The sequence below is a fragment of the Typopeltis vanoorti genome, chromosome 5, assembly GCF_054136105.1.
Source record: "Typopeltis vanoorti isolate ZY-2024b chromosome 5, IOZ_Tvanoo_1.0, whole genome shotgun sequence".
Classification (NCBI taxonomy): Eukaryota; Metazoa; Arthropoda; class Arachnida; order Uropygi; family Thelyphonidae; genus Typopeltis; species Typopeltis vanoorti.
Genome location: NC_143553.1, coordinates 51,108,232 through 51,135,451, shown reverse-complemented (window position 1 = coordinate 51,135,451; position 27,220 = coordinate 51,108,232). Strand labels below are relative to the sequence as shown.

The 27,220-nt window shown below is 35.6% G+C and overlaps 1 protein-coding gene across 2 annotated transcripts in view; it reads right to left on the bottom strand.

Moving 5' to 3' along the window:
- The window catches only part of LOC150106402 (solute carrier family 49 member A3-like), a 137,049-nt gene that overhangs the window by 52,534 nt on the left and 57,295 nt on the right, over window positions 1-27,220 (bottom strand). For both annotated transcript variants that reach the window (XM_090392423.1, XM_090392424.1), the window contains exons 5-6: window positions 11,299-11,436; window positions 5,615-5,731 (exon numbers count right to left, since the gene is read on the bottom strand). In XM_090392423.1, the coding sequence (XP_090248549.1) occupies window positions 5,615-5,731; window positions 11,299-11,436 (255 nt within the window). The remainder of the gene's footprint in view (window positions 1-5,614; window positions 5,732-11,298; window positions 11,437-27,220) is intronic.

Here is a 27,220-nt window from a genome sequence, read left to right as displayed (position 1 = left end):
TATTACTTTCTATATTTCAGTGAAGTTAAATCAGCATCTTCAGAGATTGATACACTTGTATTAGACATGTGCGCACTTCACTAATGAAGATGAAAGAGAGGAGGAAAAGCCTCTCCAACTTAAATTTTCTTTGGTGGAGTAAGGTAGCTTTTTCCTACTGGATCCTGTGCCAGATATCCAGGGCATGGTCTGCTAATCCTGAGTGGCTGTACCCACACCACACCACCCCTTCCAAACATAGATTACAGCATATCCATTACCATCCTCTATATCCATAGTGTCTCAGAAAACATGACCAAGATATTAAAAAAACAATCTTGTTACCACTTTTGAACTACACAAAAAAGCTAGCAGTCCTTATCTGCTCCAGCAAAGACTAGCCACAACCTCTGGATTTACCTGGAGTATACTAGGTATCCTGCAGCTGCAACCATGCCCTGGATACCTGGCACAGGATCTGGTGAAAAAAAGTCACCTTACTCCACTGAAGAAAATTTAAGTTCAAGGCATTTCCTCGAATCTACTGCAGCTCTTAACAACCATCCCAACCTAAAAAAATATGGTTGTATCAGATTGTCCCTCATATGGGAAACCCTTATCTGCAGACAGTCAGCCCAACAGCCAAGAATGCCAAACCAAAACCAATAAGTGGCATAATTATAGGACTTTAGGTCTTCCTGTATCTTTCCTGTTTTCATCTTTGTTATTGAAATGTGCCTGCATGCAAGTGATTAATACGAGTGTATTAATCACTGAAGATGCCACTTTAACTTTGGCAAAATACATGAAGTAATAATTAAATAAATATATTTAATTATCAAGTGTATGTTGTTAATTTCCTTAAACAATATACGATGCTCAAGAGTGAAATGGATACGATGGTGAAAAGTGTTGATTTTATTGACGAACTGTTGTATGCCTGCATAGAACCCATGCCAAACTGCAAAAATATCAACATATTTGTACCATAAGGATGACTTAGGAAGGATGCTATTCAGTATACATTGTTCAAATCTTTCCACAAAGTAGTTAGCTAGTGTGGGAGAAAGAGGACTATGTGTGTCCTCAATTTGTTGGTGAAGTTTGTTTTGTCATGTGAAGTAGTCAGAATGAATAACAAATTCAAATAGACTGACAATATCTGCTAGAAAATCTTGCTTGAGGAAATTAAGTGTCTCATCTAAAGGAACATTTGTGAATAAGGAGAAAATAACTAGCCTGAAAAGGAGATCACCTGGGCAAAGACAAAGCTCTGATATCTTTTCTTTAAATTGAGAACTATTTTTTGTTGGGTATGGTAATAGTCAATCAAGATTATTTAGAGAACTTGCAGGATGATTTAAATATAAAATGATTTAATGTGGAACAGTGTAAAGTTATGAATTTTGGGATAAAAAAGATCACAAGCTGTATACCACATTGAGGGAATTATACTCCAAGAAATTGAAGAAGCCAGGGATTTGGGGGTAGCAGTAGATAGAGAGTTGAAATTTAGAGGGTATATTGCCAAGGCAGCCAGGGTAGGTAGCTCACAGGATTACTTGGTGGTTAGAGAAACACTAACAAATCAGAGATAAGAGAGTTATCATTCCTCTTTATAAAGACTTCATATGACCACATCTGGTAACCAGGGTTTCTTGTGGATAAAGAAGTGATGGAGAGGATCAAGAGACAAGTGACCAAGATGGTGAATAGTTTGTGGAATACTTCCTATGAGGATAGACTGAGGGTTTATAGATTGCAGAAGTTGGTTGATAGGCAAAAAAACAGGAAGGATACAATAGAAACATCCTTTAAGATAGATCCTTTAATTTACTTAAAGGATCTATAGAATTGATGTAGGGGAAATGTTTTAGCACTTGGCTAGAGATGCCAGAACAAGAGGTCCAGAACCACACTCTTATCCAACATGGAAGTTGGGTAAGGGTGTAGTAGCAAGGGCATGAGGACTAGATTTTTTACTTGGAGAGTGGTGGAATAGGTTGCCTGAGTCAGTTAAGTGCTTTGTCTGTTAATGGTTTCAAGGAGAAGTATGATAGATACTGTGTTTGATAGTTTCAGTCTCCCACAATGAGTCTTAGAATTCCATAATAATAATAATAATAAAGACTGTGTTCACACCAATTTTAATTAATGGATCTGATAGCTGGATCAGAAATAAAATAGCAGTTTAAAAAAAAAAAAAAAAAAACTAGAGATCACAACACGAGTCCTCAGAAAAATCAGGAGAGTGAAAATATGCATCGCTAGTAGAATCACGTTAAAAATTAAGATATCAGAGGAATGACACATTCTTGAATGACATTGTTAGCATTCAAGAATGTGTTAGCAGAGATAGCTTATCTAAGATAGTATGGTCTGATACACAGAATGGGAGAGGAAAAGCTTGCACAAAACAGGTACACGTGCTTGATGCTAGGATGACAGGAAAAAAAAAAAGAATCGAAGCAACCAGATCTAAGTGGATTGATGCAGTTACCAATAATACAGAAGACTAAATTGTTAGACTTGAACTAAAGAAGAGTTGGAGACCAGACATAACAGAATTGGAAGAAAATTGTTAATAGGAAGCTAGTAATAATGTGATCAATCTGACCATTTCACTGTACAAAAATTACAACTGTTTCACAACCAATACAATACAATGAACACTTACACTAAGTGAATAAATTATTCATTTTAATGTAAAATTCGTATATTAAAATTGAAACTTTCAGAGTAATATTAACTGTACATGAAAAACTAACATTAAATTTCCTTGAAATTTTCAAAGATAAATTATTGACATGTTCAGAAGCAAATATTCACACAATACATAGTTTAAAGGTATATCTAACTACCCTTATTGTAATTAACTCTTGCAGAGGGACAAAAATAAATAAATTCATCAACAGATTAAAGTTTCTGGTTCTGCTAGTTTACTACAAGTTAGTGTTTGTGACAGAATAATATTTACAGAAGAAAAGAATGGTGTAAGGGATCTACACTCTAATTACCCTGCAAATATGACTGCTAAATATTAACTAACATAACTGAACGTTTTGGGAAAATATTTGAGAAAAGTTTATATTTTGGGAAAATTTGGATTAAAGAGCAAAGCTTATAATAATGGTAAATACTTGTTGGATTTCTGCTCAGGACATGGACTGGTTATTACTAACACCATGTTCCAACATAAAAATGTACACAAATTCACATGGAGAGAAGATGCAAGGAATAAGAAAAGTCTCATTGACTATGTTATTGTTGATAGTCATGTTTTCTCTCTGGTGCAGGACACTAGAGTGTACAGAGGATTTGAAATTAGAAGTGATCACCATTTAGTCTTGAGCAGGATAAAATCGAATTTCATATTGAAAAGAAAAACATGTAAGAAAGTTTTAGAGCAAATAAAAGTTGAGCAGCTCTCAGATGTGAACTGAACTGTAGACTGAAATATACAAACATTATTCAGGAAAAAATGAAAGTTTGAGAACAGGAATCAAACCTTGGAGACTCAGTGTCAAGATCTGAAAATTGATTCAAGTGCTGATTGATTCAGTCAAAGAAGCATGGGGTGAGGCTGTCTGCAAAGATAGAAAAATCAGAACTCCACAGTGGATACAGGAAGTTAAACAGGAAGTGAAGGAAAAGAAGAAAGCATATCAAAAGTTCCTGGCAAATAAGTCAACTTGTGCTCTTAGAGAATACAGAAACAAATATAAGAAACTAAACACTGTGTAAAACTAGCTAAACAAAAGTCATGAGAAGATTTTGGTAAGAACATCGAAAAGAAATATCAAGTAGGTGGCAAGAGTGCTGAAAAAGGAATTAGAGATGATAAAGGTCACATGAAAAGTGGAGAAAAAGATGTCCTTGAAATATGGAGTAATTACTTTCAAAAATTGCTAAATGAAACTAGCAGTGATGACAGCACAGTGATAAAAAAACACTGATCAGGCACAGTCAGAAATACATACCCATACTTGAAGTGGAAAAAACCATCGAAAGTCTGAAATGCGGAAAGGTAGCTGGAGTAGATGATATTCAACCAAAAATGCTCAAGTATGGAGGTATAAAAGTCTTACAGTGGCTGCACTGCATAGTTCAGAGGGCCTGGACAGAGAGATGAATTCCAGATGATTATAGTAGAGCTCTCATAGTACCCATATATAAAAATGGAAATAAAACTGAATTTAAGAATAATTACAGAGGTATTTCTCTACTGAGTGTTCCTGGTAAGATTTATGTCAGTATACTTAAGAAGGATTGTGGAAGAAAAGCTTGGTGAAGAACAAGCTGGATTCAGGCCAAATAGAGATTGTCAGGATCAGATTTTCACTTTACGACAAATAATTGAAATCATGGGAATATAACAAAGATCTGTATTTAAGTTTTGTAGATCTGGCAAAACCATAAGGCAAGGTGCCAAGAGAGAAGCTATTGAAAATTCTACAGCTGTATGGTATCAGTGAGGCATTATATCAATCAATACTTAGTCTTTATTTGAGTTGTAAGTCAGCAGTTAGAATAGAAAGAAGTACAAGAAATTGGTTTAATGTTAAATCTGGTGTCAGACAAGGATGTACATTATTCCCTCTGTTATTCATTATCTATGTGGATCACATTATGAAGGAAAGTGGTATTAAATCTGATATGAAAATTGGAGATGTTAATGTCAGCTCTTGGCTTTATGCAGATGATATACTTCTAAATAAATCCGCTACAAGTCCACAAGATTCCCTGACTAAATCGAATAACTGTAGTAATAGATATGGTATGAAGGTCAGCAATAACTAGACAAAGATAATGAAAATAGGCAGAAGCATTGGAAATATCAATTGCATTGTGAATGGAGAACCTATAGGACAAGTAAAACATTTCAGCTACTTAGGCACAATTTTTAGAGAAGATGGTAAAGTAAATATGGAAATAGACAACAGAATCAACAAAGCCACTATGGGAGTCAAATGAATAAATTTATATGGAATAAGAGAGAAATTAGTCTAAACACTAAATTAGCTGTACACAAGACAGTGTTCAAACTAATTTTAACTTATGGAGCTCAACAGCTGGATTAGAAATAAAATACTTAACCAAAGACTAGAGACCATATATGAGAGTCCTGAGAAAGATTAAGGGTGTGAACAAATAGCATCAATGGCAATATCATATTAAAAACACTGATATTAGGAGAGAACTTGACATTGTTAGCATTCAGGAATGTGTTAGCAGAGCTAATCTCAGGCGGTATGGTCACTTAAATGGGGGAGGAAAGATTAGTAAAAGAAGTGTTCTCTGCCCAATTAGCAGGAAAAAAGATCCAGAGGAAGACCGAGATATAGGTGGATTGATACAGTAAAAAGTGCCTTAGAGGATAGAAATATAAGATCTGTCGATGTTGGAGCCTTGACAGGTAACAGACTGATTGGAGGAAAATTGTAGATAGGAAGTTAGTAATGATGTAAATTTTTCATGTACTACTATCATATCCTGTACACCACTTGCAGGTGAATGTCAGGAATTTTATGATAAGTGAACAGTAAGTGATATTAAATACTTTATGCAAATATGATAAAACTGAAATTAAACCAAGTCCATAATTAAATTAAAAATTATTCAATCCACTACTTACATTGGAATAGCCTCTGCTGCATAATGCCTCCTGAAGAGTACTGATAATGGCATTATATATCCCTAAAAGGCAGCCAATATATAACAACAGGAGAAGATATGCCTTATTGGAAAATAGCTGAAAAAACAGACAATTATAAACAATATGTACTAAAAATGATGAATTTGATACTAATTTGATAAATTCCTAATAGCTCTGTAAATCATTTAATTTGATAATGTAATGTTTTAAATGTAAGTTTCTGTGGTTTACAGTTCTGTGGGAAGTTTTTGGTACCGAGACCACATTATAATATAAATAGGAGTTTAATAAAAATAAACAATTAAAATCCAACAAGTTTCGTACATCATAAGTTACATCATCTGGGGTAGTGGTACATAAGTTTCTGTACATAATAATAAAAGTTCATAAAAGTACATAAAAGTTAGTGATAATACATAAAAATAGATGTTTTTGATAACTTCACAACTGTTAAATATAACTGATAAATCAGAATACAAATGGTAAATTCGTCACTGTACGAGTGTTGGAACATTGCTAGTTGTTGCTATTATGTTCTGTGGTATCACACGTGCTATATCCTAGGTCCGTGGCGAATAATTTTTTGATGAAAGAGCAGACCATACTAGATATAAAATTAAGCCTTGATTTTTATTGCAATGCATTGTGTAGGGATCCTAAACATTTGCAAGGCTTCTTTAATAAGTTTTAAAAGAGGTATACCATGAGTAGACATATCGATACAAAATTAATCGCGGAAAAAACTCGCGTACAAAGATTATTTAATAGTATAATTTTCGCCTGTGTGTCACAGGCATCTTCAGTACATTAAGCTCAAATTAAACAATAACTGACAATTCCAAAAAGCGCCACCTAAGTAGCTGTTGTAAGATAACTAAAAAGGTCAATAACTTTCCTAAAAGAAATAAAAATAAAAAATAAAAATAAATAAATAAATAAATAAAAATAAAATAAAAAAATTATACTATTAATATTATAGGTGAAAATTATACTATTAAATAATCTTTGTACGTGAGTTTTTTCCGTTATTAATTTTGTATCGAAAGGCTTCTTTAAATTTTCTTGTAAAACAATTACGATCAATATATGACATTTTTGTTTGTTGCCAGAGTACTTGATGGCCAACAGTGGTTGTGTGGAATGCCAGGCCTGATTTATGTTCTCTTCTTTTTTCAGCGTCTTTACATACAGATCTCTACTGACCTTCACTGTCTGGCCTACATAACAAATGTCACTGTAAAATATCACAAGAAATAAGTTTTGTTTAACGAATTTTCGCTAATTATTTTACAATTAAAATTTTTTCTCTAGAATAATAAAATATAAGAATGTACTATGTAGTTGCAATAATAAAAGAATTGTAAAGATGTATATGCTGTTAAAAGTGCAACTGCACTTTTAACAGCATATAATAATATAGAAATGTTACAGCACATAATAATATAGAAATGTTGCTAAGAGCTTAAAAAGACATAAGTCGAATCCTGGAATATTCCAAATTGAGAACAAAGAACTGTGATTTGAATAAAAGGGCAATACAGCACGTGGTTCAGGGCTTTTTTCGACCTGTGGCTGACCTTTCCTGGACTTTAGCTCAGCACCTACGAGGGCTCCTTCTGGAGTTGAAGGATGGTTGTTTTTCCCGTCGCCAATGCCTGATGTACTTTTGCTGCCCACTCGCTCTAGGCTATGGATAGCCACGGCAGAACTCCAGTGCATAATTCGAAGGAAGACTATCGAGGATTTTTGCTCTGATAGAAGTGTCCATGTGTATCATTAAGGAATCGAACTTTCCTCTCGGGAAATTGTTAACAAGCAAGCCCTCATTTTGTTTTGCAGTATGTGATACGATTGTGTCTAGAAATCGTAAATAGAAAGAAAGAGGCTAATTGTTAACTGGCGGCTATATGTGAACTAAATGTTTTGTTTTAGGAGGAACTTGTTTTATTAATGTTGTCTGATTCTCGGGATGCTTGATACAATATCTGAATTAGCCTTAATTAAGAAGCAAATGTAATGGAAGAGAATTAACTGTGATAATGTTCTTATAACAATTGTGTATGCTTATGAGTTATATTTGTCCCATAGAAGATATTCTGTGATAAGTAAGATTGAGTAATTTTGCTAGTAAAAGTGTTATAATCTATGATGTTCAGATAGTGAGTGAATGTGTGATATATGGTGCATTTTGTTTAAGTTAGTATTTAATCATTCTTTCTATGCTTTGTATCATGTCTTTGAAGTCAAAATAAATATATTTTGTTTTTACAATTGCCTGATTCTAATTCCTAAGCCAATGCACTATCCCGAAAATAATTAACGAACCTGTGGGAGTAAATTATAGCAGCGAACCACGACTTGCAATTTTGGATATTTGTGTAGAAGTGTAAGATTACATTTTGTCTTCTTCTTGCCCTGACTGTTAACATAAATTAGATCAATTAAGTGGCGCAGTTGGAATTTAAATAAATTTCTTAATTGATTTGTGTACGATTGCTCAGGGATTTCCATGCCAGATAGATCTTAAAAACGAGGTCTATCTAGCAGTAGAAGAAAGGGGGGGGGGGGGAAGAAGTAATACTAAGTAAGGAAGTAAGATAGATAGATATAGACAGAAGACAAAATATATTACATCACAAGAGCAATGAATCTCATGGACACCTGGTTTTTTTTAATGGGGTGATGTGGACATTTTGGTGGATGTAAGAATCTTGATATTGTTTGTAAAAGTAAAAAGTCACTTTTATGTTGTACTCACAGAGCAATGCAGCCACTTTGTCTGTAACTTTCTTCATGTAAGGCTGCATTCTTGAAATCTTGTTTAAGTAAGACAGTTGCAGGAGATGTATTAAAAATTTTTCTGATCATCTTGGGTTCAAAACCATTAAGTGCAAGATTATGTTTCAGGTAGTGAAGTTCTTCATTCCTTTTAATTGACATGCATGATATATTATATACCGTGTCTTGCAGAGTTTTAATTATCATTTACTTCAACAAGAATCTCAAAGAAAGGTAAATTGTTGTGCTGTTCTAGTTCAAGAGTAAATTTTATATTGGGATGCAAGTTGTTCAGATAATCTTTGAAAGCAATCAGTTCATCCACCATTCCCGACCAAATGATGAAAATATCACTGATGTAAAGTAACCAAACTTTTAGTTTCTTCTGATAGTTTTTTTAATACATTAGTTTTGAAATTTTCCATAAACAGGTAGGCCAAGGCTGGAGAAAGGGGAAGGGACCATTACAAGTCTTTCTTTTTGTTCCCAATATTTGTTTTGAAACATGAAAAAATTGTTTCCCATACAGTGTTTGAATAGTCCTACAGTATTGGGTAAGAAAAGATTTACAAGGAGATCCTAGGTAGGTAGCTAAGTAGAGGCCAAATAGAAGATTGCTAAGATAAGATTTTATACTTTATGACACACAATAGTTGAGAAAACATGGGAATATAAGATGAACCTGCATTTAAGTTTACAGATCTGGAAAAGGCATGTGATAAGGTGCCAAGAGAAAAGCTGTTCAAAACACAATTATAAATTGCATACATAAAATATTATATGAAAACCAAGGAAAAGGCAGGATGGTCTTTGAAAACAGAGGCACTACAATCATTTATGCTTAACAGTGAAAGAGGAGAAGAAGACATGAGGTATTATACAGAGCAACACACACACACACACACACACACACACACACACACACACACACACACACACACACACACACACACACACACAGTAATCCCTTAATCATCCAACCACAGTGACAGCAATTTACTGGTCAGATAACTCAAGTTACAATTACATGGTGCTCTGCAAGAAGTCAGCCAACACATTAACCATTTAAGGATCAGTTCATTGAAGATTCTTTCATTTGAATGATCATATCATTGTGAGATCACTGTGTGTATAACTGATGCAACAGATTTGGAATGGAATGATTTCCTTTCATCCTTCGTTGCCTTCCGTGCTATGTTCTATGGCTGTATCCTGTGTGTTCACGGGTCCAGTTTGCCTATTTGCAGAATGAAAAACCCCAGAATAAATTGGGGGGAAAACCCTGCTGTCCACGTCCAGCTAACTTGGCTATGGCTGAGAAAGATCGTTCAGCTCCTCACGCCTCCGACGGGAATTGAACCTAGGACACTCCTTCCCCAGGCATGTGGTTGCGAAGCTCACAGCCACTAGGATAACTGCATGGATGCAACAGATTTACTCAGAAATAAATAGAAAAACTTTATTTTGAAAGCACAACTAGTTTTGCCTTGCAAGAAAGACTTCATCGGGTACATAACATGGATATGAAAAAAAAAAGAGAAATACAAAATATACATTACTAGAGAACACTGCTATAATATCAAGTTACAAATGGATTGCTGACATTTGAAGGCATTCTGAATCCTGCAGCATTGATAAGCACAATCTCATGGATATGATCTTGCATATGCTAAAGTTGGATGGCTGAAGAATAACAATCAAAGAAGTTGTGCAATCCCTTAAGTTTGTATTAAGGTGGACTAGATTAAGAACAATAACCGAATTAACAATTCTTCTTTGGAGCTCATCAAAGCAGCTAAAAATGTTCTCTGATTTATCCTAGCTCACTGGGTGAATAGTGGATTCATTGTCAGGGTTAGCAGAATTAAAATGTGATTAGACAGAGTGGTGATGGTCCCAGTTCTACCATTGGGTTCTACTTAATCCTTTTATCTTTGTCAGCTGCCTTATCAAAGATAAGGCAGCTGACAAAGATAAAAGGATTAAGTTGAAAAATGCCTCTAATTCTTCCTTAGAACCTTCTGTAGGATCAACATCACAGTACAAATAAGATTTATTACTCAATCTCATTTTTTAATTTGTCCAATCAGTGTGCTTGAAATTGCTCCCCATGCAAGAAGTTCATCTTCAAGTTCATTATTGCCAGAATATAATACCTTATAATTAATATTTAGCAGTGTATCATCTGCATTATTCTTCTTAGTTTCAATAACCAATTATGTTGACATACTGATGCTTGTCTAATTTCTGCCAGTTCCACATCTTTTCCAGTGCTTCTCATGTTGATTCTGCCCATCCTTCAATTCTGATGATGGTAAGTTTGTTCTAACAGCCGACTTTTTAATCTTCACCCAGGTTCCCTGAAGAAAACAACATGGGCCTTGTTTAACTGGACAATGCTTCTGCTGGAATGAAATTTCATCATGTTATACCATCATCTTTGCAGTTTAATTCAAAGGAGAATACAATTTGGTTAGCTAAGTCCAAAACTGTTAGCCCACCTTCATTGTTCAGTATGCAAGTATCCAGACACTTAATAATGGGGCACACTACAATAAGGTGAGGAATGGATACTGGGTCAGAAATGCTCTCAGTTCTCTGCATTCCTTACAGGCTATGTGGATGTCTCCTCCTAGTTATTTAGCTTTAATTCTTAAGTAACCCAAGAGAGGGGATATTAGAGAAAAACAAAATGTACAAGTTCATAAGGGGATTGCATAACACAAATACAGTGAAAAGTTTTTAATTTTGAATGAACAATTCATAGAAACTAAAGCAGAAATTGATAAAGAAATAGAAGAAGTGCTCACATAATTACCAATAATATCTGATTAAACATTTTTCAAATAAATATTCCTTTCAAATTATATAAAATGCATCTTTACCTGTTTCAAACTGTGTGTATATGGTGCATATGTAGTGATAGCAGCACTACTGCTAGGTGGAGATGGTGGATCAGAACTACACATACCTAGGCTCGCAATGATGGCAAAAGTCACACCAACTATACACCAAACAAGGTTCTGAAATTCGAAATAAATATTACAGGAATGCAATTTCAAAAATCAAGAAAAAGTATTGAAAATTGAATATATACAACAAATAGCTATAAAGTGATAATAAAACAAACAAATTCTAATGTTAATACATTCTTTCTCATTGTATTCTTTAAAAATAAATCACCAGAAGCTATACGTTTCAATCAACGATGTGGCTATTCAAAATATACAACTCCTCTTTTGTAACTTTCTTCAAATAATGTTTTCATTAAAACTTGTCCTAAGATGTCTTTTTGGTTTTGAGAAAGAGAGACAGAACTCATTTACAGCTAAGTGAATTATGGGACCAAAAATTTTAAGATTTAAAGTGCACAGCGTCTTTTAACAATTTGAATAATAATGCATAACCAATACCACCTTACTACTATAACAGTAAATAAATGCTATTTTAATTTCTCACTTTTTTGTTTGTTTCTGTTTGAGACTGGGAAATTATGCAAATTTTCTACTAAAGATACAGTTTGTTTTTCAGATCATATGCTTAGTTAACTTAGGACAAGTTTTCATTAAAACTTGTCCTAAGATGTCTTTTTGGTTTTGAGAAAGAGAGACAGAACTCATTTACAGCTAAGTGAATTATGGGACCAAAAATTTTAAGATTTAAAGTGCACAGCGTCTTTTAACAATTTGAATAATAATGCATAACCAATACCACCTTACTACTATAACAGTAAATAAATGCTATTTTAATTTCTCACTTTTTTGTTTGTTTCTGTTTGAGACTGGGAAATTATGCAAATTTTCTACTAAAGATACAGTTTGTTTTTCAGATCATATGCTTAGTTAACTCTTGCTACAGCAAACTTGTAAAAACCAAATGAATAGTTTGTTATGGTGAAAGGTTTGCTAAATAATCTGAAAGAGGCTAAGAAGAAAGAAGGAATCTGTTGAGGCTTTCTTTTTTTTTTTCAAACAAAAAGGTTTGCTGAAGGTTGTAGGTCTTTGTGGAAGATAGAAGTTAGGGAGACTGTTCCAAAGAACAGGGGTAGACTGAATGAAAAAGGAAGAGAATTTGATTCCCTGAATTTGGATGGTAAAAGAGCAATGACTAGCAAATGCTGTTGCTCTGACAGTTTTGGAAAAGAGCGGAGGAATAATAGTGGCCAGTTCAGCAGCACAACGTCCATGGAAATACCTGAAGAAGAGGTAGAAACTTAATGTCTACAAGAGATAACTGTAGTAAATACATGAGGAAGGAGTCATCAATTGCCAGCTTGGTTGGCTGAGTGATTAGTGTATCTGCTCTCCCCTGTACATGAGACTTCTGAGACTTCTGTTCCACTTACTGAAAGCATGAAGCCTCAAAAAAGTTCCATGTTTGGTCTTTAGAGCAAGGTTTCCAGATTATATAAAAAGTAAATAAAAATATAAAACAAAAAATGATATCATATGGAATCCTAAAAACATTCACTCACAGACCCAGAGCTATCTGTTCCAATGACAATGCTCTTACTATTGAGCTCACTTACTTGCATCACACTTAAAAAAAAAAAAATATTAAATTTTCTCTGGAAATCCTCTCCATTACCTAATACACAAGATAACAACAAAACTATTACCATTCCATACATTCAGGGCACATCCAAAAAGATATCTAGTGTGTTTAATAAATATCAGCTCCTACTACATTTAAACCATATGTCAAATTGGCAACCTCATCCGTTTACCTAAGGACAAACTTTCTCCTTTATCACATCCAGGAGTATTTGAAGTTCCCTGTACTTGTGACCTGACTTACTATGAACAGGAAGAACTGTTGACATCTGCCAGCCTTGGAGAATATAAAAAATACATTCACCACTATCGTTATGGCAAGTCAGGACTTGCAGACCATATACCTTGAATAGTCCTTCACACAGGATCAGATGGAAGAAAACAAAAGTGCTACACAGAAGTCATTATAAGTCAGATTGTTTTTGGAATCAGCAACAGTTTTAAAACATTCTCCAAACCTCAACAAGTATGGCTGTATCAATTCACCAAAGATCTGGAAGACAGTTATTTTAAGATCAAATTGATACTTTTTCTCTCTCTCTCTTTCTTTTCAACAATAGATGGTGCCAATTAGGACTTTAGTTTCTTGCACTGGCCATTACAATTTTTTTCAAACTAGTCCCACTCTTATACCAAATTGTGATTTCGTGTACTGTGACAAACTGTGTTTGTACTCTGAAGTTGTTGGATACAATACCAGTGAAATATTAGCAAATAAGTTAAATAAATAGTAATTATTTTCTTATATTCTGTGTTGTAAATTAATACCAACTGAAACAACTCATGCTACAAGGCCAGTGTATTATGTCTGTTAGTTGTGTGTGTTCTAATGATTGCTTCACCTGTTTTGCAAAATGAAAAATGCGATTTCCTAGAGGGAAAGACCCTACCACTCCATATGAAACCAGCTAACTCGCCTTCAGTTGAAAAATCCTGATAAAGGTTCTTCCCATCCCAAATGGGATTCAAAGTCAAGTCTTTATGACCAAAGGACATTGTTAAAACTAACTGAGCTATGGAGGCTAAAGAACTGTTTCATAGTGAAGGAAAGTTTGAAGAGGTTGTGGTATGCATTATCAAGAGAACTGCCATCCACACAGTGTATATGGAAGGAGAAGATTGTTAAGATGTCAAGGATGTTAGCAGAATGGTGAGGACTGTTTGGTATTCTAGTAGGCAGATGGATTATCTGTGTTAAGTGAGTGCTGCTAATGACAAATACTTCAACACTCCTGCCCAGCTTAATCAGTGGAACTGGAGAAAAGAAGCTGGTTTGAGTTGTGTAAATAGTGGGCTCAACCACAAGGACGAGTTCACTGTCTGGATATTTGGAGTGCAGAGGAGATGGCTGATGTCCCCCACCTGTCATGGAGGAAACGAGGGTTTAATTTTCTGCCACAGAGTTGTCTGCCAGCCTGTTTGGTTTGCATACCACTCTCCAACCAACAAGCTGCAAGTTCAAATCCCACCAACGAGCATGGATGTTTGCAATTGTCTTTAGGTGGGAGATGAATTTCATTGCACAGTGTGAGACCACCACCCCACTTACTGGAGGCCTGAAGTGGCTTGAAAAAGTTCTACTTTGTCTCTAGAGTAGGGTTTCTGAATGATGTAAAAATAAATAAAAAATACCAAAAATATATAATTTATAAAATCCTTAGCCCACCATGATACAAATGTAATATAGGTTTAGAGAAAACTTTTCATGAGCGATAGCTACATAAAAAGCCTCGATAGAGAAAGCAGGGAGGGGATGATCATTTAAAAATTAGCACAATTAAAACAAAATTGAGAACAAAGTCAGATCAAACTTAACAAAAAATCTGTTGGAGTTGGCTGACTATATTTACCTTGGACAATTAGTTAGCGTTAAGGAAAAACAAGTGTGTACTTCTCGTGGTGCACCCTGTTAGATATCTACCTGGATACTGAATGAACGAGGATGTGTTGGCAATTTGGGATTTCTTCTTCTTCTCTTCCGCTCATGGTGAGTTGAGTTCCTCAAAGACGAATTTTTGCTATTTCTGTCTGCTGTCTTTTTATGAAGTTCTATTATGGAGAGTTTAAGTGGGTGCTTTCGTTAATGTTGTCAATCCATTTCTTTCTTGGTCTTCCTCTGCTGGACTGTCCTTCAATTCTGCCATTTAATAATATGTTTGGCAGTCTTTCTTGGTTCATTCTTGAAACATGTCCAAACGAGCTTAGTTGACTCTTTTGTTTTTCTTTCTGTCCAGTTTGTTCTATTGATTTTTCTTAGGCATTTCATTCAAAAGCATTGAGTTTATCCATTTCTTTTTTTCTTAAGATCCAGCATTCTGAGCCATAGAGTACTGTGGGAATTATCACTGTTTTATATATCTTTAATCTGAGTTCTTTGCTTAATCTGTTATTGTTCTATATTTTTTGTAGTCTGTCCACTGAACAGAATACAGATAAAATACAGAATCCATTATCGATTCTGTATTTTATGGTTTTGAAATAGTCTAGACCAGATTTCTCAAATTTTCCTATGACAGAACACTTTGGTTAGAGTCGAGTATCATCAGTCTAGTATTCAATGTAAAGCTAAGCACACACTATCACTGCAGCAGGCTGCATTGCTACAGTGCACACTACACACATGTTGAGCAGCAATGCATCGCATTGACCTTGCTTGTGCCCACACGTTTCTTAGAATAGATACCTCCGTACTTTACTCGCGCTCAGAGGTGTCGACAACCGCAGGCAGCTAAGTCAAGGCCAGTGTGTGTTGGCACAATCCCAAAGCAAAGTGAGGAGCGCATGATTTTCAAACATATTTGAATTTGTCGCAGCATTTAAAACCATTCCAGGCTCATATTAATTTTGATAATTTTTCACAGAACACTTATTCACTTTCTGTGGAACACTAAGTTAAAGCAACTCAATTACTAGGTAACTGAGTTGCTTTACTTGTTCTATATTATTGTTTCCTATTTTCATTTAGATTGCTCCCCTTTTTCTTCCTATTACCATTCTTTCTTCTTCTCCCGTAGTCCTAAATGAACCGTTGGGTCATTCATGGCTGATAGGTGATACTCTTTGCTGGCCTCCTCCAGTAGTCTCAGTCTCTTGTTCTTGATGTCAGTTGAGAAAGGGAGGAATTTGTCAATTTTTTGATGTTATCAGTCCATTTTAATCGAGCCCCTGACCCTTGCTTTGGAATGCCATTAGCCCTCTCCACATGTCTGAATCATTTCATCTGTCTTCTTCTGATGACTGTCAGAATATTTTCCCTTTTTCTCCCATCTATTGAATCAATCAGTTTTCAGATATTTTCATTGGTTTCGTGAGCGGTATAGGGAATTCTCAAAAGTCTTCTGTAAGTTTTCATTTCGAAAGACAGGAGTCTCCTCTCATCTTCCTTCAATAAAGTCCAGGCCTCACAACCATACAAGAGGACAGAATTCACTAAGGTGTCAATTAGTCTTAGTCTGGTTGTGATTGCTATTCTGTTATCTCCCCACAATGGTTTTAACTTCTGTAGGGCCACGGTTGCCTTAGCAATTCGATATTTAATGCCTATTACCATTAGTTTTGTTTTATTAAAATTGATTTTCATATCATATTTGTTACTTGTTTGATGCAGCTTGGTCAGAATATTTTATAATTTTTCTTGGATGTCTGTAGTGATAACTATGTCGTCAGCATACTTTAAATGTGTTATATTTCTTTTATTTACAGTTATGCCTTCACACATCTGTAATCCTTCATCTACTACTTCTTTCAGGTACAGGTTGAATAAATATGGTGACAATGGGCAGCCTTGCATATAACTTTTTAATTCTTGATACAATTTAATAGGTATTTGTCAAACCCTGTGTTATCTAAAATTTTAATGAGTTTGCTTCTGTTTATTGAGTCAAAAGCTTGTTTGAAGTCAATAAAACAGCAGCAGAGTTTTTTATTTTTGTCTCTCATAAGATCTGCTAATCTGTTTAATGTGAAAATTGCATTTATTGTACTTCTCTTATTTCTAAATCCCATTTGCTCTTCTTCCAAACTGTTCTTCATAGGAATGTTTAACTCTGTTTTGAAGAAATCCTGATGAATATTTTATAGCAGTGGCTTATAAGGGTGATAGGTCTATAGTTAGTGCAGGATCTGACATCTCCTTTTTTGTGGATAGGTATGATCTTGCCTGTTCTCCATTTTGTTGGTAAATTTCCTTTCTTTAATATGTTGTTGAATAGTTGCCTTGGGTAATTTATTATGCTTTCGCCCCTTTTTTCCAAAAGTTCTTTTTGAATGTTGTCTATACCTGGTGCTTTATCATTTTTCATTTAATTTGGGATTTAGCTGACCAAATTGTATTCTTATTGGCTTAAACCAAAATATAAAATGATGGTACAACATAACAGAATTTCATGCCAGTTACACAATGCCCCTGTTGTTTTCACCAGGGAATCAGGGCAAACAGCAAAAAAAACCACCTACTAGAACAAATCTTGAAACGCACCACAACTTAACATCACCAGAGTTCAAGATCGGCACTATCAAAATGAGAAGTCTGAATGCCAAGAAATAGAGTTAGCTGAGGAATTGGATAAATACCATTGGACATCATAGGGGTGACTGAAACAAAAAAGACAAAATCAGGTGAGATTTTTCTCAGCAATAAATACAAAACGTTATATTCAAGCAATGACAATCAGGAAAAGAAGGTGTAGCTATAGTATTGAACTTAAAATATGAGACTAATCTGCTTGAATGGCAGGCAATATCAAGTCGAGTGATGTGAGCAAATATCCGAATTGGGAACTGAACAATGAGACTTATTTGTGCTATGGTCCCACAGAAGGTTCTACTAAGGTAGAAGTGGAAGAATTTTTTGAGGCTTTAGAGAAAGCAGCTGACAATCCAAAAGGAAAAGTTGGTCCTTTCTGGGGATCTAAATAGCAGAGTAAGAAATGATTGTCAGACATACAAAAATATTTTAGAAAAATTTGAAGAAAGAGAAAAGCTAATAATAATAATGGCAAATACCTTCTGAATCTCTGCTCAGGACATGGACTGTTCTGACTAACACAATGTTCCAACATAAAAATATGCATAAATTCACATGGAGAGAAGAGGCAAGGAATAAGAAAAGTCTCGTTGACTATGTAATTGTTGATTGATACTGATGTTTTCTCACTGATGCGAACACTAAAGTGTACAGAGAATTTGAAATTGGAAGTGATCACCATTTAGTCCTGAGTAGGATAAAATTGAATTTCATACTGAAAAGAACAAAATGTGAGAAACTTTTTCCACTTGGTTATACTATAAATTAAAGATACCAAGAAATTATATACTTGGTTTAATCCTTTATCCAACTGTAAGCAAACAAAGTTTGTGATTGAAATATTTTCAGGACTGGGGCAACTCATATATAGAAACAGATGACTTCACAACCAGTTGTACGGCAAGGGTATTTGCCGCATGGGTGCAAACTTTTATCGGCAGTCCCTAATACTGCATTGTATAATCCAAATTAGATATTAGCTACATAAATAAAATGCTGCCCGGGTGCGGTGCACCCCTTGCACCCTCAGGTTGGCATGGCCCTGTTCACAACACTAGCTTAGTATCCCATAATGCAAAGCACATATCCTAATGGGTATGTATAATGCTATGAATTATGAGAAGAGTCACTACCCTGATCAGTTTTTGACCTTTATTGAGGTCTCATCAGTTGGAGGCCAGACACAGAGGTGACAATAAAGGTGAAGTCATGCCGAAGTCATAATTTCCTATACAAGTAGCCAAAAGGTGTCACACCTTATTATTAACATACTCTGGATTAGAGAAAGATACTGGAAGTTTTTCCACGTGGTTATATTATAAAGTAAAGATACCAAGAAATTATATACTTGGTTTAATCCTTTATCCAAGTATAAGCAAACAAAGAGGTTTCGTCAGTACTTGGACTCTTAGAAAATATAGAGACAAATGTAAGAAAACTAAACACTGTGTAAAACTAACTAAACAAAATTTATGGGAGGACTTTGGTAAGAACACAGAAAATAAATATCAAGAGGGAGACTGTTGAAAGAGCTCAGAAATATTTTTTTATTATTATTATCTGAGATCTCCAGGGAGTCAAGGACTCATCGAGGGAGGCTGTAAATTACCCAACCCAGCTATCATACCTTCCCTTAAATGCATTTACACTAGATGCACTCACTATCCCAAAGGGCAAATTATTCCACTCACTCACTGCTCTCTGAGAGAAAAACCTAGCTCTTACCCCTTTCTTGACCGAGTACAACCTTAACTTCCATGGATGCCCCCGTGTTCTCTCCCTGCCTTCCATATAACGAAAAATTTCATCATTTGAAATGCTATAACACCCATTCAAAAGTTTATAGACTTCTATCATATCACCCCCCTCTTTCTCCTGTTAAACCAGAGTCTGTAAACCACATACTCGCAATCTGTCCTCATAATCTAAATCCCATAATCCAGATATAATCTTTGTAACTCTTCTTTGCACCCCTTTCCACAGCTTCTTTATCCCCTTGAAACCTAGGAGACCAAATCTACGCAATGTAATCCAAGTGCAGTCTTATCAAAGTCTTATAAAGAGGCAAAATTATTTCCTTATCCTTACATGTCAAGGTTCGCTTCTGCATAGAAATTATCCTCTGAATTGTATTTGCAACTTTTGCTATGTGACCTTTGAACTTTAAATTCTTATCCACCAATACACCAAGATCCTTTGCCTCTTCAGTTTCTTGTAGCATAACCCCACTAATATAATATGCTGCTGGATCTCTAATCACACCAAAGTGCATAATTTTACACTTACTAACATTAAACTGACAGCCATTTTCGTTTGCCCAGATTTCCAGTCTATTCAAATCATTTTGTAATTGCTGAATTTTGCACCGGAAATATTTTCAGGACTGGGGCAACTCTTATATAGAAGCTGATGACTTCACAGACTGGTTTCAACCTTTATGGAGGTCTCGTCAGTGGGAGCCAGACACAGAGGTGATACTAATGCTGAAGTAATGCCAAAGTCATACTTTCTTATATTAGTAGCCAAAAGATGTCACACCTTATTATTAAAATACTCTGGATTAAAGATAGATATTGGAAGTTTTTCCACTTGGTTATACCGTTCTGGGTAGTGAACTCTCTCATAATGCATAGTATTATACATACCCATAAGGATAAGTGCTTTGCATTATGGGATACTAACACAAGTGATGTGAAATCATCAGCTTCTATATGAGTTGTCCCAGTCCTGAAAATATTTCAGGTGCAAACTTTGTTTGCTTACACTTGAATAAAGGATTAAACCAAGTATATAATTTCTTGGTATCTTTAAATTTATATAAGAAAGTTTTAAAGCAAATAAATGTTGAGTAGCTCTCAGATGTGAACTGTAGACAAAAATGCACAAACATTTTCAAGAAAGAAAGATGTTGAGAAGAGGATCAAAACCTTGGAGATTCAGTGGCAAATCCAGAAGAAAATATTGATTGATTCAGCCAGAGAGGCATGTGGTGATTTTGTCCAAGGATAGAAAAATCAGAACTCCATGGTGGACAAAGGAAGTTAAAGAGGCAGTGAAGAAAAAGAAGAAAACATATTGAAAGTTCCAGGCGAATAAGTTAGCTTGTGCTCTTAGAGAATACAGAGACAAATGTAAGAAAGCTAAACACTGCATAAAACTAGCTAAACAAAATTTATGGGAAGACTTTCGTAAGAACATGAAGACGGTGGCAAAATATTCTGGAGGCTGTTGAAAGAGCTCAGAAATGGAGGAAAGAGTGCTGTAAAAGGAATTAGATATGATAAAGGTGACATGAAAACTAGTAAAAAAGATATCATTAATCATCATCATCATCAAATTCCTGCCATGTACCCTCAAGGGGTGTACAGGATATGACAGTACTACATGAAAAAATTACATCATTACTAACTTCCTATCTACAATTTTCCTCCAAATCAGTCTGTTACTTGTCAAGACTCCAACATTATCAGATCTTATATTTCTATCGTCTAAGGCACTTTGTACCGTATCAATCCACCTATATCTTGGTCTTCCTCTGGGTCGTTTTCCTGCCAACCTGGCAGAGAACACTTGTTTTGCTAATCTTTCCTCTCCCATTCTATTTAAGTGACCATACCATCTGAGATTAGCTCTGCTAACGCATTCCTGGATGCTGACAATGTCAAGTTCTTTCCTAATATCCTCATTTTTAATATGATATTGCCATTGATGCCATCTGTTCACGCCTCTAATCTTTCTCAGGACTCTCATATCTGCGGTCTCTAGTCTTTGGTCAAGTGTTTTACTTCTGACCCAGCTCTCAGATCCATAAGTTAAAATTGGTTTGAACACAGTCTTGTATACAGCTAATTTAGTGTTCCGACTAATTTCTTTCTTATTCCATATGAATTTATTCAATTGACTACCCACGATACCAGCTTTGCTGATTCTGTTGTCTATTTCTATATTTAGTTTACCATCTTCAGTAAAAATTGTGCCTAAGTAGTTGAAATGTTTTACTTGTTCCACAGGTTCTCCATTCACAACACAGTTGACATTTTCAATGATTCTGCCTATTTTCATTGTCTTTGTCTTTTTATTGCTGACCTTCATACCATATGTATTACAACAGCTATTCAATTTAGTCAGAGAATCTTGCAGACTTGTAGCGGATTTATTTAGAAGTATAACATCATCCGCATAAAGCAAAGAGCTGACATTAACATCTCCAATTTTGATGTCAGGTTTAATACCACATTCCTTCATAATGTGATCCATATAGATAATGAATAACAGGGGGGATAATGTACATCCTTGTCTCACACCAGATTTAACATTAAACCATCTTCCTGTACTTCCTTCAATTCTAACTGCTGAATCACAACTCAAATAAAGACTAAGTATTGCTTGATATAATGCCCCATTGACACCATATAACTGCAGCGTATTGAATAGCTTCTCTCTTGGCACCTTGTCATATGCCTTTTCCAAATCGACAAAACTTAAATACAGATCTTTGTTATATTCCCATGCTTTCTCGACTATTTGTCGTAAAGTGAAGATCTGATCCTGACAGCCTCTATTTGGCCTGAATCCAGCTTGTTCTTCACCAAGCTTTTCTTCCACAATTCTTCTCAACCGTTTCTCAAGTATACTTGCATAGATCTTGCCAGGAACACTCAGTAGGGAAATACCTCTGTAATTCTCACATTCAGTTTTATTTCCCTTTTTATATATGGGTACTATGAGAGCTCTACTCCAATCATTGGGAATTCGTCCCTCTGTCCAGGCTTTCTGAACTATGCAGTGCAGCCACTGTAAGACTCTTATACCACCATACTTCAGCATTTCTGGTCGAATATCATCTACTCCTGCTGCCTTTCCACATTTCAAGCCTTTGATGGCTTTTTCTACTTCAAGTATGGATATGTATTCCTGACTGCATGCCTGGTCAGTGTTTTTTATCACTGTGCTGTCATCACTGCTTGTTTCATTTAGCAGTTTTTCAAAGTAATTACTCCATACTTCAAGGATATCTTTTTCTCCTGTTTTCATTTCACCTTTATCATCTCTAATTCCTTTTACAGCACTCTTTCCTCCATTCCTAAGCTTCTTCAACAACCTCCAGAATATTTTGCCACCATCTTGATATTTATTTTCTATATTCTTGCCAAAGTCCTCCCATGACTTTTGTTTAGCTAGTTTTACACACTGTTTAGCTTTCTTACATTTGTCTCTGTATTCTGTAAGAGTAACAGCTGCCTTATTTGCCAGGAACTTTTGATATGCTTTCTTCTTTTCCTTCACTGCCTCTTTAACTTCCTGTGTCCACCAGGGAGTTCTGATTTTTTTATCCTTGCACACAACCTCACCACATGCCTCTCTGGCAGAATCAATCAATGTTTCCTTCAGAGTTTGCCACTGAATCTCCAAGGTTTGATTCCTGTTCTCAAACTCTTTCATTTTCTTTTCAATAATATTTCTGTATTTTAGTCTACAGTTCACATCTGAGAGCTGCTCAACTTTTATTCGCTTTAAAACTTTCTTACATGTTATTCTTTTCAATATGAAATTCAATTTTATCCTGCTCAAGACTAAATAGTGATCACTTCCAATTTCAAATCCTCTGTACACTCTGGTGTCCTGCACCAGGGAGAAAACATCACTATCAGCAATAACATAGTCAATGAGACTTTTCTTATTCCTAGCCTCTTCTCTCCATGTGAATTTGTGCAGATTTTTATGTTGGAACATGGTGTTAGTAATAACCAGTCCATGTCCTGAGCAGAAATCCAACGGATATTTGCCATTATTATTAGCTTTGCTCTTTTCTCCAAATTTTCCCAAAATATTTTTGTATGTCTCACAATCATTTCCTACTCTACTATTTAGATCCCCAACAAGGACCAACTTTTCCTTTTTCATTGTGTCAGTTGCTTTTTCTAAAGCATCAAAAAATTCCTCCACTTCTACCTTAGTAGAACCTTCTGTGGGACCATAGGCACAAATAAGTCTCATTGTCCAGTTCCCCATTCTCATATTTGCCCACATTACTCTACTTGAGACTGACTGCCATTCAAGAAGATTAGCCTCGTATTTTGTGTTGAATACTATGGCTACTCCTTCTTTTCCTTGATTGTCATTGCCTGAATATAACATTTTTTATTTATTGCTCAGAAAGATCTCACCAGTTTTGGTCTTTTTTGTTTCAGTCACCCCTATTATGTCGATCTGGTACTTATCTAATTCCTCAGCTAGCTCCATTTCTTTGCCATTCAGGCTTCTTACATTGATAGTACCGATCTTTAACTCTGGTGATGTTGAGTTGGGGTTTGTTTTCAGATTTGTTCCAGTAGCTGACTTTTCGCTGTTCGCCCTGGTTCCCTGGCGAAAACAACGGGGGCCTTGTTTAACCGGGCGACGCCCCAGCCGGCATGAAATTTTGTCATGTTGTACCATCATTTTTTATTTTGGTTTAACCAATAAGAATACAATTTGGTCGGCTAAATCCCAAATTGCCAGCCCATCCTCGTTCGTTCAGTATCAAAGTAGATACCCAACAGGGTGCACCACGAGAAGGTGAGGATTGGACATTAGGTCAGAAGCCCTGGTCGGTTCTCCGCATTCCTTTAAAGGCTATGTGGAGGTCTCCTCTCAGTTATACAGCTTTGACCCTTAAGCACCCCAATATCATTAATATCATTAATGTATGTTGTAATTACTTCGAAAAATTGCTAAAAGAAACAATAAGTGATAGCACAGTAGTGAAAAACACTCAACATGCATGCAATCAGGAATACATATCCATACATGAAGGAGAAAAAGCCATCAAAAGCCTGAAATGTGGAAAGACAGTGGGAATAGATAATATTCAACCAGAAATGCTCAAGTATGGAGGTATAATCTAGGAGTGTGAACAGATAGCATCAATGGCAATATCATATTAAAAATGGATATTAGGAAAGAACTTGACATTGTTAGCATCCAGGAATCAGAGCTAATCTCAGGTGGTATGATCACTTGAATAGAATGGGAGAGGAAAGATTAGCAAAACGTGCTCTCTGTTGGTTGGCAGGAAAAATACCCAGAGGAAGACCAAGATATAAGTGGATTGATACAGTAAAAAGTGCCTTAGAAGATAGAAATATAAGATCTGATAATGTCTTGACACGTAAAGGATTGATTTTGAGTAGAGTTGTAGACAGGAAGTTAGTAATGAAGTAAGTGTTTCATGTAGTAGCATCATATCCTGTACACCCCTTGAGGGAACATATCAGGAATTTGATGATGCTGTTAGAAGAATCAGACAACAAAATGAAGCATTTGGATTTGATAAAGATTATCGGTTAGATGATTTACTTGTATGTTTAAAAAGAAAGATATTTAATATTATGTCATGCTGTACCATCATTTTACATTGTGACCAGCCCTGAAGAAAACACTGATTCAGCCAGAGAGGCATGCAGTGAGGCTGAAAGGATAGAAAAATCAGAACTCCATGGTGGAAACAGGAGGTTAAAGAGGCAATGAAGGAAAAGAAGAAAACATATCGTAAAATCCTGGCAAATAAGTCAGCTTGTGCTCTTAGAGAATACAGAGACAAATGCAAGAAAGCTAAACACCGTGTAAAACTAGCTAAACAAAAGTCATGGGAAGACTTTGGTAAGAACATAGAAAATAAATAACAAGCAGGTGGCAAAATATTCTGGAGGCTGTTGAAAAAAGCTCAAAAATAGAGGAAAGAGTGATGTAAAAGGAATTAGAGATGATAAAGGTGATATGAAAACTGGAGAAAAAAAGATATCCTTGAAATATGGAGTAATTACTTTGAAAAGTTACTAAATGAAACTAACAGTTGGAAGTTTTCTCCCACTTGGTTAGACTATAAATTCTATGTTAGTTTAATCCTTTATCCAAGTGTAAGCTTGTGCCTGATCTTCAGGACTGGGGAAACTCATGGCAAAGGCAGACAAACTTCACATCACTTGCCTTAGCATCCCATAATGCAAAGCACATCTCCTTGCAGACATGTATAATGCTATGCATTATGGGAAGTGTCACTACCCAGACCGGTTTCCCTGTATTAAGTGCAGGTTACCACTCCAAAAACTCGCGAGATCCCCCAATAATGAGCGACCCGAAGGATTAAAACTCAGCGTTGTTCCCCTCTGTAACAGGCTCACCCTGTCACTGAGAACTCTCAGCATTTGGCTCTACCCAGTGGCAGACTCACCCTCACCACCAAGCAGAACTGCTCATATTTCATTTGAGGGGTATCAGCAACAGCCATGCCTAAGTTAACTTCATGGGATACAGCACTGCCATCCTCTGGGTCTAGCTCCCACTGAAGAGACCTCAATAAGTAGATGATATTTGACCAGAAATGCTTAAGTATGGAGATATGCAAGTCTTGCAGTGGCTGCACTGCATGGTTCAAAAGGCCTGCACAGCTGGATGAATTCCAGATGACTGGAGTAGAGCTCTCATAGTACCCATTTATAAAAAAGAGAAATAAAACTCAATGTGAGAATTACAGAGATATTTCCATACTGAGTGTTCCTGGTCAGATTTATGCAATATATTCACTTTATGACAAATATTTAAGTTTTTTTTTTGGAAGTTTATTTTGCACTTGATTAGACTATAATAAATTTAGTTTAATCCTTTATCCAAGTATAAGCAAACAAAGTTTCACCTGAAAATATCTTCAGGACTGAGATAAGGTAATACAACACTTAGGCAACTTGCAGCAAAGGTGGACCAAGCTCTCATCACTCCTTGTCTCAGTATATCCCATAATGCAAAGCACATCTCCTTGCAGAAATGTATAATGCTATGCATTAAGGTAAGGGCCACTACCCAGCCTCCCACTGATGAGACCTCAATAAAGGTCTAAACCGGTCTGTGTTGTGGCCCTTACCTTAATGCATAGCATTATACATGTCTCCGCAAGGAGATGTGCTTTGCATTATGGGAGATACTGAGACAAGAAGTGATGAGAGCTTGGTCCACCTTCGCTGCGAGTTGCATCACCTTACCTCAGTCCTGAAGATATTTTCAGGCACAAACTTTGTTTGCTTACACTTGGATAAAGGATTAAACTAAAATTTATTATTTAAGTTTTGTGGACCTGAAAAAGGTATATGACAAGGTGCCAAGAGAAAAGCAATTCAAAATGCTACAGTTGTATGCTGTCAATAGGGCATTATATCAAGCAATATTTAGTCTTTATTTGAGTTGTAAATCAGCAGTTAGAATTGAAGGAAGTACAGAAAGATGGTTTAATGTTAAATCTGGTGTCAGACAAGGATGTATATTATTCCCTCTTTTATCAATATGGATCACACTATGAAGGAAAGTATTAAACTTGATATCAAAATTGGAGATGTTAATCTCAGGTCTTTACTTTATGCAATGGTGTTATACTTTTAAATTAATCCAGTAGAAATCTGCATGATTCCCTGACTAAATTGAATAACTGTTTTAGTAGATTCAGTATGAAGGTCAGCAATAACAAGACAATGAAAATAGGCAGAAGCAATGAAAATATCAACTGCTTCGTGAATGGAGAACATATACAACAAGTCAAACATTTCAGCTACTTATGCACAATTTTTAGTGAAAATGGTAAATTAATCACCAACAAAGGTTGGTCAATTGGTAACACCTCTACTACTAATGGCTCACACAAAAAGTCAAGCAAGTATGAGCGCAGTTAGTAGTTGGAAGGGGTTTAATCGTACAATGCTG